The 14,660-nt window shown below is 41.5% G+C and overlaps 1 protein-coding gene and 1 long non-coding RNA gene across 2 annotated transcripts; one reads left to right on the top strand and one right to left on the bottom strand.

Annotated features, from left to right (window-relative positions):
• Positions 1–580: 580 nt before the first annotated feature.
• Positions 581–4,658, bottom strand: LOC115477415. Its single transcript, XR_003943327.1, has 2 exons — positions 4,213–4,658; positions 581–611 (listed from the first exon to the last, which is right to left on the bottom strand). It is a non-coding gene; the product is annotated as an uncharacterized LOC115477415 (long non-coding RNA).
• Positions 4,659–4,785: 127 nt separating this feature from the next.
• On the top strand, positions 4,786–10,171 carry PPDPFL (pancreatic progenitor cell differentiation and proliferation factor like). Its single transcript, XM_030214265.1, has 5 exons — positions 4,786–4,932; positions 5,156–5,265; positions 6,321–6,416; positions 6,509–6,608; positions 8,352–10,171. The coding sequence occupies exons 2-5, from the start codon at positions 5,211–5,213 to the stop codon at positions 8,365–8,367; spliced, it is 267 nt and encodes an 88-aa protein (XP_030070125.1). The 5' UTR covers positions 4,786–4,932; positions 5,156–5,210; the 3' UTR covers positions 8,368–10,171.
• Positions 10,172–14,660: the final 4,489 nt, after the last annotated feature.

The raw sequence follows: 14,660 nt of genomic DNA, 5'->3' as shown, positions 1-14,660 counted from the left end.
TATTGCTAGGCGGAACACTCATGATACACCCATGTCAACTGATACAGCCAATTTACTGTTATGTGCCATTCTCTTGATGTAACCAGTGGATTAAAAATAATTTTTACCTGGGGTCCAGAGGGGTTTTGGGGGTTTTCCAGGCTTCCCCTTAGGCATTGGTGGCTAGTGCTATCTCCTGTGGTGGCTCCAGTGCCAGTCCAAAGTCTCCAGGGAAAGTCGCAATTTCCTGCTACCTGTCTCAGTGCTGCGCAGCCAAGCTATGCTGTCTCCGGCGAGCATGCTTGAGAAAATGGACGGAAAAGAAAAGGTAATTTCAGGAAAAGAGGTTGAGGAAGGAAGAGTGTTGGGGGGTGGTAGAGGTAGAGGAGCTGGGACGGCAGCTTATTCCTTGCCTCAGGCGGCAGATTGTCTTGGGTTGCCCCTGAGTGTGAAGCTAAAGCTAGAAGAAAAGAATTGAGCTCCAATGGTCAAGCAAGGTGAAGAAAAGAAGCACAGAGAGAGACCAAAGCAAAGCTAAGTCTGCATCACCACATATAGAAAGAAAGGACTTTGGAATTTAGTACAACCTACCTTTTGGGGGGGGGGGGGGGGCTGGTTCTGGGTGTTTGCACCTGGAAAACATAAAACAGATCACAAAGAATCAATTCTTAAGACATATACTAACTGCTTAACAGCATAAGAATAGCCATACTGGGTCAGACCAACGGTCCACCTAGCCAGTATCTTGTTTCCAACAATGGCCAATCCAGGTCACAAGTACCTGGCAGAAAACCAAACAGTGGCAACATTCCATGCTACCAATCCCAGAGCAAGCAGTAGCTTCCCCATGTCTGTCTCAATAACAGACTATGAACTTTTTCCTCCAGAAACTTATCCAACCCTTTTTTTAACCCAGATATGCTAATGGCTATTACTACATCCTCTGATAAACAGTTCCAGAGCTTAACTATTCGTTGAGAGAAATATTCCTCCTATTTGTTTTTAAAGTATTTCCACGTAACTTCCTTGAGTGTCCCCTAGTCTTCCCTTTGGAACGAGTAAAAAATGGATTTACTTCTACTCATCCTATACCACTCAGGATTTTGTAGACCTCAATCATATCCCCTCCCTCATCCGTCTCTTTTCCAAGCTGAAGGGCCCTAACCTCTTTAGCCTTTCCCGTTATGAGAGAAGTTCCATCCCCTTTATCATTTTGGTTGCTCTTCTTTGAACCTGTTTACTTTCTGTCCTATTGGATTATGTTGTTCCTTTCCTTTTCCTTGATCTCAGGTCACTTTTTTTTTTTTTTAATAATTTTTGTAAACCACTTTGATGTGCACTATGAGAAGATGGTATAAAAAGTACCATCTACTATAATAAAACTCACCCTCAACGTTCTGAGGACACTGACGTCAGTGAAGCCAAGCCCTGACTTCCTTCAAAAAGGTTCGAAGGTTTGTGGTGGTGAAGCCACCAAAGTCGCTCTGGGCCCCGCCCTCTAGGGGGCGGAGCATGGCAGAACAACGAAGGGATTGGCAGGGAGGGAGGCAGGGGGGAAATCGCTCCGGGCCCCGCCCTCACGTCATGATGTTGGGGGCGGAGCAATGGAAGAATAACGAAGGGGTTGGCCAGGGAGGGAGGGAGGGGGGTGTTGGCGACGAACACCTTGCTAACGCCCGTTTCATTTGATCTGAAACGGGCCTCTTTTACTAGTAAACAATAAATCGCATATGCATTTCTGTTGCTGTGTTGTGCCTCTTGATATTTTAGACATTTACCCCCAGACTCTATAAAGGTCATCCAAAACTGGGCAGATCCCAGATAAGTGCCTAAAATAATCAGTTAATGGGCTCTAATAATTTAATTATTGGAGTTAACAAGCATATCATTGGCACTAATTATGATCTGGGCACTGATCTAGCTGCCTGCTATTCTGTAATAGTGAGCGCCTAAACTTGATTGGGGAGGGGAAGGGGCATGGGTGGGTCAGAGGTGTTCACATAAGGTGCGTGAGGTGTCACAGAATAGAAGGAATCCATGTCTAACTCGAACACCACAACCTACACCAGGTTTCAGCTGGCATAAGTCCTCATGCTCAAAGTTGAGTGCGGATTTCAGTGCTTATAAGTACATAAGTATCGCCATACTGGGAAAGACCAAAGGTCCATCAAGCCCAGCATCCTGTTTCCAACAGTGGCCAATCCAGGTCACAAATACCTGGCAAGATCTCAAAAAAGTACAAAACATTTTATACTGCTTATCCCAGAAATAGTGGATTTTCCCCAAGTCCATTTAATAACGGTCTATGGACTTTTCCTTTAGGAAGCCGTCCAAACCTTTTTTAAACTCCACTAAGCTAACCACCTTTACCACATTCTCTGGCAACAAATTCTAGAGTTTAATTACATGTTGAGTGAAGAAAATGTTTCTCCGATTCATTTTAAATGTACTACATTGTAGCTTCATCGCATGTCCCCTAGTCCTAGTATTTTTGGAAAGCGTAAACAGACGCTTCACATCTACCCGTTCAACTCTACTCATTATTTTATAGACCTCTATCATATCTCCCCCTCAGCTGCCTTTTCTTCAAGCTGAAGAGCCCTAGCTCAGTGCTATTCAACAAAGAGCACTCATCCCATAGCACCCTTTATAAAACAGAGTGCCAAATTTTATTGGCAACTAATTTTTGGCACCATTTATAGAATTTCCCCTCCCCCCTTAAGAATCTATCATGGATGCTCCTGCTACACATAACAAGTGCATAAGCATTTGTTCTTGATGTACTTTAGAATAGGATCTGTGTTGGCAGATACTGTTCTAAAATACTAGCAGAACTTGAGACACCTCAACCTGGACATCTCAATTCTGATTTGTACATCATTTCTAAATGTCACCCCCATATCTGGTTATGGTTATAGAGTAAAAAAAGGGAAGTGAGACAACTTGGTCAATACTTATCTGATGTGTCATGTTGTTTCTGAACAGTATTGCTGTGCCTGTTAATGAGATTTACATTGTTAGTTAAATTGTTCCACCAGAAGAAATGTTTGAATGTCAACTTATGCAACAAAAGAACCAATTTTGTTAACTTGAATACATTTTCTATACTACTACTACTACTACCCAAATAGGGTTTAAATAAACAAAGCAACTTATACTTACCATCTGTCTGGTTATTGGGTCTCAAAATCCTTTTAGTTTCCCATTCCTTTCCTTAGTATAGAACTTTGGAGACGAGGTTAGTTTAAATGTCTCTGAGCTCAGAGGTGTTCTGTGAGCTTGAGGTATTTTGGCCATGGGTAATAGTAAAGCTCGCAAGGCTCTCTTGAGTCTCAGCAGCTACACTAAACCCCCCTGTTTACTAAAGCTTAGCTCGGAGTTATATGTAGCAGGGCCCATTTTATTCCTATGGGCCCTGCTGCAGACATAGGAGCCAACTTTTCAAAATTAATGGGGGTGCTAAGCCCAGTGGAAATAACTCTTCCCCAGACACATACAAGGAATTTTCTAAATATTAGGGGTGCTCAAGCATCCACAGCACCCCCAGAGTCGGCTCGTATGGCTGCATATTGCTCAAGCTAAGCTTTAGTAAACAACCCCCTAATTCTGTAAAAGTTGCCAAAAATTGTGCATGCAGATTTGGGCATTTGCCCAATTTGTGCGTGCAATTTAATTAAATAACAAGCTAATTAGTGCCAATAATTGACTTTTTAAACAATTATTGGCACTAATTAAATTTACTTGAACTTTATGCATGTAAATTTAGGCACGGGATCGGCACCTAAATTTACACATCACTTGGAAAAGGAGGGCACAGAAACGGAAGGGTCATGGGTGGAACAAGGGCATTCCTAAAATTTATGCATGTTATAGAATAACAGGGATACATGGAAATGCAGGCATGTAGATTTGCACCACATTTCATCTGGTGCAAATGGCCACGTCTAAAGTTAGGTACAGTTCCCGGGCATAAGCACTATTATATAAACTGTGTCTAACTTTAAGTGCAGCATATAGAATAGTGCTTTTTTTCGGTGCCAGCACATACACACATAAATGCCAACTTGTGATATTATTCACATGTATAGTAAACCTAGCTTGTAATTCAGTGCACACAACTGGCTCCTAAATTTAGGCGCCCTTTATAGATTGGCTATTAAAGAACATTGATTGTGGTACATGACATTCTAATCCAACTGCAAATTTCTTGGCTCATCAGTCTAATTTACAAACCTTGGTGAGTAAATTCCCATCGCATTTTTATTATTCTAAGTAATAATACTAAGGCTTTGACTGGAAACGAGTGGAAAGAACAGGTTCTGTAAATATAGTCCGCCTCAGGTTACTGTCTGATTTCCAAACCCGTCTTCAGTTGCAAAGGCAAAGTCAGATTTTCATCATTTGTAGTAAACACCGACTCTGGAATGACGTAGTTGTCAGTGGCTGGGAAGGCACAGGACATGCAGATCAGCTTCTTCAACAGGAGTATTTCTATTATAGAGAGTGCCACGATTTAAACGGTTTTTCAGAGCGTTCACGTCAAAGTGCAGTGCAGTGCGGAGTGAAAACACTTTGCATTTCTGCAGCCCTTCTCTCGCAGATCTTACATTTGGAACGTTGCCCTTTTCTTTGTAAACTCCAGAGAAAGATGTGGTCCCAGATTTCTGGAGAACTGGATGCAACTGGCCACTGGCTCCTCCCATTCTGGCCTTCTTCCCGATTCTGCTAGAATTTCAGAGCAGAAAGCTCTGGGTAGGGCTCAGAGCCTGTATATAAATCCAGTCATGCAGCCAAACCTACCCAGTGCACAGGAGGAGGACACGCCTCTTTGGTTTGTTTTGGTCAAAGTTGTTCATTCTAGCTAGTGGCCAGAAAAGAAACGTTATCGCAGCAAAGGAACAACTCGATAGAAGTGGCTCTCTGAAAACTTCAGCACTGCTATAGGGAGTAAAGGTAAGCCAGAATTTTTTTCGGCTGCATTATACATTTGTTTTTAAAGCACTGGTGCTTAGCACTGCTACAGCACTCAGTGGTAGTTAAATATAGCCAGTGGATTTTCCATCCATAGTGGATTATGAGGTTTTGTCGCTGCTGTTGTTGTCTGCTTGGGTCTTTTTGCTGCAACACTGTCAGTTTTCCGTTTGTAATTATTTTTCGTCTTTATTCATTCTTCCAGGTGCAGCTGTGCTGTTTGAGCTTGTGCTATTGTGAGGGCTTCTCTGGGAGGAATTATGGCATCTGTACCATCAGCTGGCTGCCTTCTGGCCAAAAATCAGTACTACAGAAGTAAGTTCATCGTGTTTCCCACCCGAAACTGTGTTTTTGTCTTTGTTTTTTTTTCCAAAACTGTTTTCAAAAGTTTCTATTACAGAAATCGCCATAATGATTATAGCCTTTCCGAGAAACACAAAAGTCAATCCTGCAGCTCTAAGTTTGACCTAGAGACTTCAGGTTATTTGTAGGTCAATATAGCAATCTACAGGCATGAACTAAGGGATAGGAAAGGACAGTGTGGGTTCATAGTAGTGTCATGAAAGTTAACATAGCAAGGCAATTTGACCCCAAGGGGTATTAGTATGAAATGTGATTGATGACGTTATAAGCAGTGGTTAACTGGTAACTAAGATTCAGAGCAAAAGTGAAGGATCATGGATTTCGGGCGCATAAATCCAAGGAAGAAAAATACAAAGAGGGAAGGGGAGATACTATTGTGATCAGTTCAAGGTATTTCTCTTGTCTAATGCATATCTAATGATATTAAGGTAGTACTGGGTGAGAAAGTGGTAGCCAGGTCCAGGACAAGAGAGATAAAAGGTCACACAGCACAAAGCTTTACAAGTCAGTCCGAGGAACCCAAGAGCCAGTCAACATTTAAGGATACCCATAATGAATATTCATGAGATAAATCTGCATATACTAGAAATCCATCACATGCCAATTTCTCTCATGCCTGCTCGTTGTGGATATCCTGATAACCTGACTGGCTGTGGGGGTTTCTATGACAGGTTTGGGAGGCTCTGATATAGGAACAGGAATAACTAATAGGAAAACATGAGGTGAAACTTCTGCTGCATAGGTTTGAGTGAGACCTCAAGTAAATTTGTATCTCCAATCATGAACACCATCTCTGGAAGGATATTGACAGGCTGGAGGCAGTACAGAGAAGCGACCAAAAAGGTGCATGGTTTGTACCTCAGAGCATGGGATAGAAGGAGAAGACACCCTATTGCATAGAAGTGAAGGGAAAGCCAAGATCCATTGGGGTTTATGGCACCGTAATGAAGTCTGACAGACTAATTGGGTCTGTTATTTCTTATATGCTCTGTATGTTTTCCTTCCAGAGCGACAGAATTCTGAATCTAGTGTATGCTCCTGTAGCTCATCCAGCAGCAGCCTAAATCCAGGGAACCCGTCGGATCGAGAGAGAGCCAATCACGGTATTTCCTGGGGCCTGACATTCATTCCTAACAAACATTTCCAGTAGATGATAAATTATGACTTATGCACTAACCAACAATTTCCTTGACAGGTTTGCCTGAAACGTATGAGAAATGCTGGTGGCTGAAGAACTTTTTCCATTGTGAAATGGTCCCTTCTACTTCAGTCAGAATAGACACGTCTACTGGCAGGTGAGATATACTATATGGTAAATGATCTTGGTTTAAATTGTTGTAGGGCCAAATTCTGTTAAAATAAATGTCATAAGAGACAGAAAAATACTTGAAGAATTGAAGAGCACTTTTCCAAAACTCACTCAGTCCATTTTTGTCAGTTTTGAGCTATGCAGTTAATGTTGTTCATCACGCCAAAACTCAGTCCATGCTACAGTAAACGAATCTTGCCTTGATGTATAACATTAATCGCATAGCTCAAAACTAACAAAAACTGGACTGAGTGAGTTTTGGAAAAGTGCTCTTCAATTCATAATTGTAGAATTATTATTTTTCTTCATAATGTTTGTACCTCTCTCTCTAAATAATGACTGAGGACATGCACTTTCCTAGCAAACAATATTATGCAAATTATCAGTGAAGTGTTTATTATTAGCAATAAAGAAAAATACGGATTGTGCATTGATGTGCTCACCCAGCAGATTGGGACATGGTATAAAAGCATATGAATGACTGCACTGTGATTTATAGCTTATGCTATATATGTACAGTTGACTATGTGAAGACCTTTATATGTAGACATCTTGAGCTTTGCAATTTTGTTTCATTAGGCAACAACTGAATGCTTAAAAGCCCTGGGGGTCTTTTTACTAAGGTGTGCTAATAGATTTAGCACATGCTAATGATTAGTGTGCGCCAGGGGCGTAGCTATGTGGGGCCACAGGGGCCTGGGCCCCCATAGATTTGGCCCTGGACCCCCCTGCTGACGACCCTCTCGACCCCCCCTCCCACCATCTGCTACCTTTGCTGGCGGGGGACCCCAACCCCCGCCAGCCGGGGGTTGGGGTCCCCCGCCAGTAAAGATAGGCAACGGTGGGGGAGGGTTGGCAGCGGGAGGGGGTCAAGAGGGTCATCGGCAGGGGGGAGTCAAAGTTGTTGGTGGTGGTAGTGACAGCGGCGGGGGGGGGGGGGGTTGGCAATGGTGGGGGGGGGTCGGCGGCATTGAGGGGGGGGCTAAAATGTGCCCCCTCACCTCAGGCTCTGGACCCCCCTCCCACCGGTCTGGCTACGCCCCTGGTGTGCGCTAAATGAAAAGAAGGCCATTATATTCATATGGGCATCTTATTATTTAGCAAGCGATAATTGTTAGCACACACTAAATCTGTTAGCTTATCTTAGTAAAAGGACCCCTTGATTTTTTTTTTTAATCACTGAACTGAGCTGGAAATTATACTGCAGTGCCATTAGAAGAAACCCAAAAGTCTCATTGATTGATTACCAGATGGAGATGTCAGGAAGTGCTTTTATTGCTGTACATTAAGCAACAGACTGAGGGGAGTTTTATGTTGCTCAGAATGCAGGTTCTAATAAATATTGGGCACATTGTTTTGTAACCTTCTGAAATTAGGGCTGCATTTCGATATAAATTTTAATCATGATTAAAGGTATGCTATTTTTTTCCCCACTGTAGCTGCTTGTGACTCTGGGCAATGGAGGGTTAAGTGATTTGGCCAGAGTCACAAGGAGCTGCAGTGGGTAAAAAAGTAGCATACCTTTAATCGCGATTACAAATTTTAATCGAAACACAGCCCTTAAAAAAAGAATAAAAAGTAATGAAAAGATAAGAAATACAAATTGAAAAATTACAAATTTAAAGAAACTAAAACAGCATGCAGGATAGCTATAAGCAGCCTTACAGTTTTCACAGCTTACTTCAGAAAAGCAAGCCTATCTGAAATATGAATTTTTCTGTCTTTGTAGTACTCATCACAGCTGATTCTGATGAGCTGTTGAATAAACTGATCTCCAGCAGTGCTGGCACATGCACAAACATTTCTCCAGTGCCTCAGGGTCTTCCAGTTGATGTCAATATGAAATCTACAGCAAACTCATTCTTTGCAAAGAAAGGCGGAAGACCGTTACGGGGTGTTTTTTCAGTTGAATGAGACAATTTACAGTACTCAGCTGAATGCAACAATTTATTCCTTCCACCTACAATGCATCAAATCATATCATTGTTATCCTTTCCTTATGCTTTTAAACCTGTTTTACACAAAGGTTGAATGTCATTACCTAGATTTTCACAGTTAGGAGTCATGTTGGATGAACAGCATGTTAGTATTTGCTTAGCATAGCGGGTTTTTTTCCCCCTTCAGTAGGATCAACCTTATGTGATGTTAGTGGGAAAGCTTCATCAGTGTGGAGGAATAGTCTAGTGCTAGAGTATAGACTGGGAACCAGGGATATCAGGCTTGAAATCCCACTGCCATTCCCTGTGATCTCTGCTAAATCAGTTCACCCAGTGGCGGCCCTACCATTAGACCAACCGAGGTGGCACTCTTCAAGGAGCAGCACACCTTCCCACACCAGCCTCGGTTTGGCCTCTCCCCCCTTCCTTCTTCAATCCCCTTCCCTGAACCTACTTTTGTTTACTAAAATGCGTTGGTGCGATTCCCATAGGCTGCCCTGCTGCTGGCCCTTGTTTCTTCTCCCTACTGCGACCCATCTCTCTGATGTAACTTCCTGTTTCCTCAAAGGCGGGCTGCAGTAGAGAGAAGAGGCCGGTGGCAAGGCAGCCTATAGGAATCGCTGTCGATAGGCTCTATCCTGAAAGGAGGTTGAAGAAGGAAGGGGGGAAATGCCAGAACGGGGGGGGGGGGGGGGGGCCATGCCAGCCCTTAGATTGCCGTGGGCCACCCCTGAGTTCACCCTCGGTTGCCTCAGATACAACTTTGATTGTAAGTCCAGAAACTTGTGTACGTGATTGCAACCTGCCTTGAACTCTGTTTGGAATAGTTGAGTATTTATACCTTGATTGCTTCCTCTAATTTACAGCAGATAATTATCTAATTTTTAAAGGTGAAAATACCTTGCACGAGAGCTTCAACTCCGCCAAATTTCTGAGTCATGTTAAATGGTTCCACCATCCACTGCAGTTTTTCACAGGCTGCAGAAAAGGATATTTGAGCCAGATGTTGGGTGATTTGGTTTAACCTCATAGAGCTCTTGTGGACAACTACTGTTCTCCGGGGTCATCAGTCAGGTTTCTGGATATCTCTAATGAATATGCAGAGATAGATCTCCGTACTGCTTAGGCAATGTGCTTACAAATCTATCTTCATTATCTACCTTCATTATCGGTATCCTGAAAACTAGACCATTTGATGGTTCTTAAGTGCTGGAGTCTCCCACATCTGCCAGAGAGCTTGTACTCCTGAATATAAAGTTGATTCTGTTCAGCATTTCCTAGAAGACTTTTAACATGATTCAGTAAAGAAGATTCATATTTATTTTGCAACATAAGTTTTATCAATTACTAAATGCTTTTGTTGGTGTAGATGCTGTGCAGGATGCAGAACAAAACCAGGGCAGGGAGGGAGCTTTAAGTGTGGCATGAGTCAGGATGCAGAAGAAAACCAGGGCAGGGAGGGAGCTCTAAATGGGGCATGAGTCATTCAGACTCAGGTCATGATAGGTCTCCAACTGAGGAAGAGATGCAGTCTCTTTGTTTCTCAGCAGTTTGAACTTGTGAAGTATCTTGGCTGTCAACTGTTGCTTAGAAAATGTAAACAGATAAAAAATCAGTAGTAATCTGATTTAGAATATGTTATAGTCCCCCTTACTCCTGCCATTATGAATAGCTGATCTTCTTCAAATTTGCATAGATTTTTGAAGGACATCCAAAATGGAATGTTTTGCCTTTCCAGTGGAACCCTTTATTAAATACCCTGGTTGTAACAAACTGAAGTCAGGTTCCCCCAGGTTAATTCTTCCACAGCAATTTCTCAAGCCAGACCTGGAGTACTCCCAAGCCAGCTGAGTTTTCAGGATATCCACAATGAATACACAAGAGAGAGATTTGCAAGCTTCCCTTACCTCATGTATATTCATTGCGGATATATTGAAATCCTGATTGGTTAGGGCGTACTCCAGGACTGGCTGGAGAAATGTTCTATAGTAAAGTGATATCCATGCAACAGCTATGACAAGTCATAGGAAGTCACTGAGGTTTATTTGTAGCCAGCTTTTTGACAGGTCTGAGTGCTCAGTTAGTGTTCAGAGAGCTTGTTCCAGCCACATGCTCCCTTGGTGATCTAAATGGAGAGCCACAGACTTTACATGGATGGCATGGTACAATGATGAGGTAAAGCAGTCAGTCAGTTGTGCTAAATCCTCTTTATAACAAGGATAAGGGTCCTTTTACTAAGCTGTGGTAAGTACTAACGCGTGCTTACCACTGGTTAAAATCCTCTACCACAAGGCGTGTTTAGGCATCCCGCGGTAGTTTTATGTTTGGCGCGAGCTACCCACGCTAAAAAAATAGAAAATATTTTTAGCGCTGGGGGCGGAGAGTAGGTTGCCCAATGTTAATCAGCACTGTTGCATCACAATGCGTTAACCAATTGACGCATGGTTCGAGTAGGAGCCCTTATCACCTAGTAAATAGGTGGCAGTAAGAGGCCACGCACTACTTGGGAAATTAGCACGTGGCTATTAATGGGGGAAATAGAAAATGCAGCCTCTTTACTGCAACGCTAAAAGTAGCCTCAGCACGTGGGAAACCCACACGCTAGCAATAGCGCAGGCCACTTTTTAGCGCAGCTTAGTAAAAGGGCCCCTTATTCACTTATAATAAAAAGGGATCACAATAAATGAATACCATGGATTCTTGGTTTTTTTATTATTATTATTATTGAAATGGTTAAATGAATTAACACAACTGCCATGTAAAGTTGATTAATCTATTGCTGTGGAAGAAATGTTTAGCTATAGCAATAAATTGTTAACCTAAAATTATCAAAGAATATAGTATGCTAATTATGTCCTTGGTACATCATGGATGATTTCATATTAATTTTCAAGTACTTCAAGGGATATTTTTAATGTATCTAGTATGTGAATCATGTTGTAGCTTATATATTTTTATACTAATAAACTTATTTTTATATTAAACTATGTGTATTTTATATACCATCAACATATTCCTAAATGTTAGAAAATAATTTGACAAGCTTGGTTTTCCTAAACCAGTTACAAATGATGACCAGGTGTCTATACTGTCCTACTGACTCTGCAGGTACTTATGACTAGATTCTGTACATGGTGCCTGAAAATTGGCGCCAAGAAAAAATACGCCTAGGCATATTCTATAAAGTTTGCCTAAATTTAGGTGTACTTTATAGAATATGCCTAAATTTCCGTGCAGATAATAGAATAAGCCAAACGCCTCTCCGTGCGACTAAATTTAGTCACAGGCAGTTATGTCAAGTAAAACTTGGTGTAAATCCCGACGCCTAAATTAGGCGCGGACCAGGTGTATTCTAAAACAATGTGCATAGATTTTAGAAACAACCATGGCCATGCCTCCTTTTCAAAAATGAGTTGGAATTTATGCACATCACATTACAGAATATGCTTAGACAATTGTGTGTGTAAATTCTAATTAATGCCAATTAGTGTCAATAATTGGAAAGGGGATGGGACTTGATGTACCACCTGTCTGTGGTTACAGTCAAAGCAGTTTGCTTGTTAAGTGGCGATTATCAGAGCTGATTGGCTTGTTAACGAATTAAGTTGCGTGTGCAAATCCAGAATATGACCAGATTTGCATGCACACTTTAAGTCGTGCTATATAGAATCCAGGGCCTGGTGTCCAATATGCAAATGTATCTCATGCATATTCACTGAGGATATGCTGAAAACTCGGGGGCTAACAGGACAAGTTCGAGAACTGCTGGGCTAATGGTTCTGATTAGAAAATAGCTTATGTCTCAGTAAGTGAAGCCCAATTTCCATGGGATGTTTAGGTAGGAATTGGGACATACAGATTGGAATTTTCAGAATCCACAGGGCATTTTACAAATGACTGATGAATGGAAAGCCTTTTGTAAAATAGGTATAAGGATGCTGGCAAATATATTTGAACTTGCCAGCATGTACAGCAGGAGCATTAATTTCAGAAACCTGCACATCCTAAAACAGTGTAACATCATAGCAATATAGTAGATGATGGCAGGTAAAGACCTATATGGTCCATCCAATCTGCCCAACAAAATAAACTCATAGCATAAGGTATGATGCAATACTACACATGCATACTTCATCTTGATTTGTCCCTGCCATGTGAGTTTTACACATGTAAATACACGTGGAGGTGCTGATTTTGCAACCTGCCAGCTAGAGGCCAACTGAATTTTGGTTTTGACTTTAGCACTGAAACTGGTCTGAAATCTAGATTCAGCTGCATTTCAGTTTCATGAAAGTATATTTTCAGCTAAAACCAAAACTCCCCACCCTCACCTCTGCTACCACTTTCTGCCGCCCTCCTACCGCCCATAGGCCCTTTCAAGGCCTACCTTCAAAGCCTTGGTGGTCTAGTGGCCTCTTCAGGCCAGGAGTAATCCCTAGTTATCTAGATAGCAGACTGAATATTGACATGATCCGGATAAGTTCTGAAACCACCCTGGCTGTGCCTATGCCCGGCCCCTGCACTATCTGCATAGTAACATAGCAAATGACGGCAGATAAAGACCTGTACGGTCCATCCAGTTTGCCTGATAAGATAAACTCATTTTGCATGGTATGTGATATGTATACCCAAGTTTGATTTGTCCTTGCCTTTCTCAGGGCACAGACCGTAGAAGTCTACCCAGCACTGTTCTTGTACAAAGTTCTGGAGCTAACGTTGAAGCCCCTTAAAATTTATACTCCAGCCTATCCCTATCTATTCAGTCACAATCAGGGCACAGACCGTAGAAGTCTGCCCATCTCCCATTTTGTTTCCCAATTACCGGTGTCGCCACCCAATCTCCGCTGAGATTCCATGGAACCATTCCTTCTAAACAGGATTCCTTTGTGTTTATCCCATGCATGTTTGAATTCCATTACCGTTTTCATCTCTACCACCTCTCAGGGGAGGGCATTCCACATATCCACCACCCTCTCCGTGAAAAAAATACTTCCTGACATTAGTCCTGAGTCTACCCCCTTCAACCTCAATTCATGTCTTCTAGTTCTACAGCCTTTCTGTCCCGTCCATCTCAGCATAATGCTGAGGTGGTCTGTAAGGATATACAGAAGCACTATCTGGATACACTCGTCAGCTGCACCTATCCAGATGACAGATGCTGTTATCCGGAGAAGTACTTTTGAATATTGACCTAATAGTTTTTTGGATTGCCAAACCCATTCCAAGAACATACAACCTTAAAACGTATGCAGGCCACGACATTTCCATGTGCACATAATGGCACTGTATGAAGGGTATTTACTAAGTATGCAATTTAATAAATGGCCTCCCTAATCTACAAGGTAGTTGTTGCTCCACTGTCATCAGATAAAGATCTGATTCTTGTGAGTCAGATTCTATAGATACCATCCTAAATTGTCATTGAGGGTAAAACTTTGTGGATTTAATTCCTATGAAGAATTTTGTTGAAACCAGGTCTAACTTGGCATCAATCGCCATCTCATCTCATAGTGGATAATGCACCTGCTAATAGAAGTGAAAAGTCTCTTTAGAAACTTTAAGTTTTCTGCTGGATTTTATTCAGATAGTGACTTCCAAATTTACAAGTTTCCTTTTCTTGCTATTTCTCCCCTTTTTCGTAATTAATGGGGTTAGTTTATAATATATTCTGTCATATATAAATATATACACTTTCTTAACTATTGCATTTGAATATGTGATATTTTTTCTTATATTTAAATATATTTCTATGATGGAATGTATTTTCTGTTGTCAAGTTTTATATGTGTGGCAGCATTGTGAATTCAAATAAATAAAAACAAATAAAATAGTTTGTTGAATTCAAGTAACATAACATCATTACTTATACAATGATGAGGTGAAAACTAATGACAATAATGCCCATTAAAAGTGTTAAAAAAGTTCTCAAATACATGACTTGACCATATATTGTATCATCTGCAAGGAAACATTTTATATCATTAACACTGATCTAGCAACTTACACAATACATTGCACTTATTGGTGGAGAGAGATTTGCATTTACTGCATCGCCAATGTATGCAAATGTATCTCATGCATGCATGCATTCATTCTGGAAA

Source organism: Microcaecilia unicolor, chromosome 1 (genome assembly GCF_901765095.1).
Source record: "Microcaecilia unicolor chromosome 1, aMicUni1.1, whole genome shotgun sequence".
Lineage (NCBI taxonomy): Eukaryota > Metazoa > Chordata > Amphibia > Gymnophiona > Siphonopidae > Microcaecilia > Microcaecilia unicolor.
Note: the sequence above shows the minus strand (reverse complement) of the source record. Positions and strands in the feature narration are given on the sequence as shown.